The 2,367-nt window shown below is 60.4% G+C and overlaps 1 protein-coding gene across 1 annotated transcript; it reads left to right on the top strand.

Moving 5' to 3' along the window:
- Positions 1-22: 22 nt before the first annotated feature.
- Positions 23-2,301, top strand: E2F1 (E2F transcription factor 1; the record flags this gene model as incomplete). The annotated part of the gene is made up of 6 exons (XM_009875252.1): positions 23-119; positions 662-881; positions 1,089-1,241; positions 1,402-1,516; positions 1,631-1,829; positions 2,060-2,301. Coding segments are annotated over 6 exons (1,026 nt in total), but the record flags the coding sequence as incomplete, so codon positions are not given.
- Positions 2,302-2,367: the final 66 nt, after the last annotated feature.

The raw sequence follows: 2,367 nt of genomic DNA, 5'->3' as shown, positions 1-2,367 counted from the left end.
CCCCTCTGATAAGCCCCAACCCTTGCAGGTGAAGAGGAAGCTGAACTTGGAGACGGATCACCAGTACATAGCAGAGAGCCTGCCGGTGGGCCGGGGCAAGGCCAGGAACGCCGCTAAAGGTACCGGCTCCACTCCCCACTGCCAAGGCAGCCCAGCCTGGAGCAGGGGGTCTGGCAGCCCTGCTCTGCTGCCCCTGGGCTCATTTCTGGCAGCTTCTCCCCATCTGTTCGTGTCGGTTTGGAGAGACCGTTCCTATGGCCAGGCTATTTCTGGCTACTCTCCAGCCCTGCTGCTGTCACCTGGGCTGGTGGCATGGTTGTCCTGCTGGGCACCACACTGGCTCCATCCCTCCCTGTGGGAATGAGCTGTAGCTGCTGGCATGGTGTCAGGGCAGCATCTCAGATGGACCTGCTCAGCCCTACTTGGCACCTCGGTGTCACCACAAAGCATGGGTGTCAGAGCCTGCGCCAGGTCCTGCAGCATCCTTCCTGTGAAGGATGTGGGGAGCTCACCTCATTGCCCTCAGAAAGCAGATGGGCTTCAGGGTGTCAGTCCTGGTCCATGAACCAGCTGTGAGTGTGGGCGAATGTTTTGGGACTTCTCAGTTCCAGCACTGCGTTTCCTTTGTGGCTAAATCACATTTGTCCTTGGTGGCTGGCAGGGGCAAAGTCTCCAGGGGAGAAGTCCCGCTATGAAACCTCGCTGAACCTCACCACCAAGCGCTTCCTGGAACTGCTGAGCCAGTCACCTGATGGTGTGGTGGACCTCAACTGGGCAGCGGAGGTCCTGAAGGTGCAGAAGAGACGCATCTACGACATCACCAATGTCTTAGAGGGCATCCAGCTCATCACCAAGAAGTCCAAGAACAACATCCAGTGGCTGTACGTCCTTGGGCTGGGCTTGTGGGGTTGTGCCTGACTCTGCCCTGGGATGGGGGAGTTGCCTGGGTGACTGAGGAATCCCTGCACGGCTGATTCCCTGGGTATGGGATAGGATTTAGCCTGGTGGGGATGGTGCATGATGACAGTCACGTTGTGGGGCAGAGGGAGCTGTGGGGTTTGGCTCCTGATGGCCGTGGTGCTCCCCAGGGGCAGCCAGGCCACCGTGGGGGCCCCCAGCCGACACCGACTGCTGGAGAAGGATCTGCGGGAGCTGCAGGCAGCCGAGCGGCAGCTGGATGACCTCATCCAGACGTGCACGGTGCAGCTGCGCCTGCTCACCGAGGACCCCGCCAACCAGCAATATCCTTTGGTGTGGGGCCGGGATGGGGCTGTCTGGGGCGGGAGGGAACACGCGGTCAAGACCCAAGGGGAGCCGGGCCACATTGCAGGCCAGGCATCTTGCAGCCCACTCCTCTCTCGCATGAAAGCACGCTTGTGTCTGCTCCTTGACCTGTTCCACCGCAGCCTATGTGACCTGCCAGGATCTCCGCAGCATTGTGGACCCTGCAGAGCAAATGGTGATGGTTATTAAAGCCCCCCCAGAGACCCAGTTGCAGGTCTCGGACCCATCGGAGGTGAGCTGGGGGCTACCCTGTGCTCCCCGTGTGGACACAAGCCTCAGGAAAGCCCAGCCCAAGCTCCTCAGCCTTCCTTGTGCCTCCTCATCTCACTCCTCTCCCTTTCCCCAGGCTTTCCAGGTCTCTGTGCGAAGCACTCAGGGCCCCATCGATGTCTTCCTCTGCCCCGAGGACAGCTCAGGGGTCTGTAGCCCTGTCAAAAGCCCCTTCAAAGCCCCAGCAGAGGAGTCGTCTCCCAGCTGTTCGCAGCCCAGAGCCTCCCCACTCCTTCATCCCACCCAGGACGTGCCACTGCTGCCCGGAGAGCAAGGTGGGCAGCTGGGAATGGGGACAGGAGGGAGCTGGTGACAGGGGTCTGGCACAATGGCACAGTGGGTTTGGCCGAGTGCTCTTGCTGTGTTTGCAGCTGTGAGCCCCTCTGCCATCAGCAGAAGCAAGGGGCTGGGGTACCTCAGCAAGGCAGGTTCTCCTGCATAGCTCAAAACCCTGGGGTTTTTGGCAAGTATTGTGCGTTTTATGGCTGCTTTCTCTTCCCCACAGAAACGCTGATGCCAGGGACGAGCAGCAAGTGCGCAGCAGAGGACGTGAGCCTCTCACCACTGGCCTCCATGGATGACCTTCTGGAGCAGAGCAGGGAGGATTTTTCGGGTTTCTTGGCGGATGAGTTCATCAACCTGTCGCCACCGCAGGCGCAGGACTACCACTTTGGCCTGGAGGAGGGTGAGGGCATCAGTGAGCTCTTTGACTGTGACTTTGGGGACTTCACACCCTTGGACTTTTGAGGCTCTGCCCAGGTGCTTGCAGGAGAGCTGCCAGGCTGATGGGGGGGCTTGGAGGGGTACCCCTGG

Source organism: Apaloderma vittatum, unplaced genomic scaffold (genome assembly GCF_000703405.1).
Source record: "Apaloderma vittatum isolate BGI_N311 unplaced genomic scaffold, ASM70340v1 scaffold24508, whole genome shotgun sequence".
NCBI classification, from domain to species: domain Eukaryota; kingdom Metazoa; phylum Chordata; class Aves; order Trogoniformes; family Trogonidae; genus Apaloderma; species Apaloderma vittatum.
Note: the sequence above shows the minus strand (reverse complement) of the source record. Positions and strands in the feature narration are given on the sequence as shown.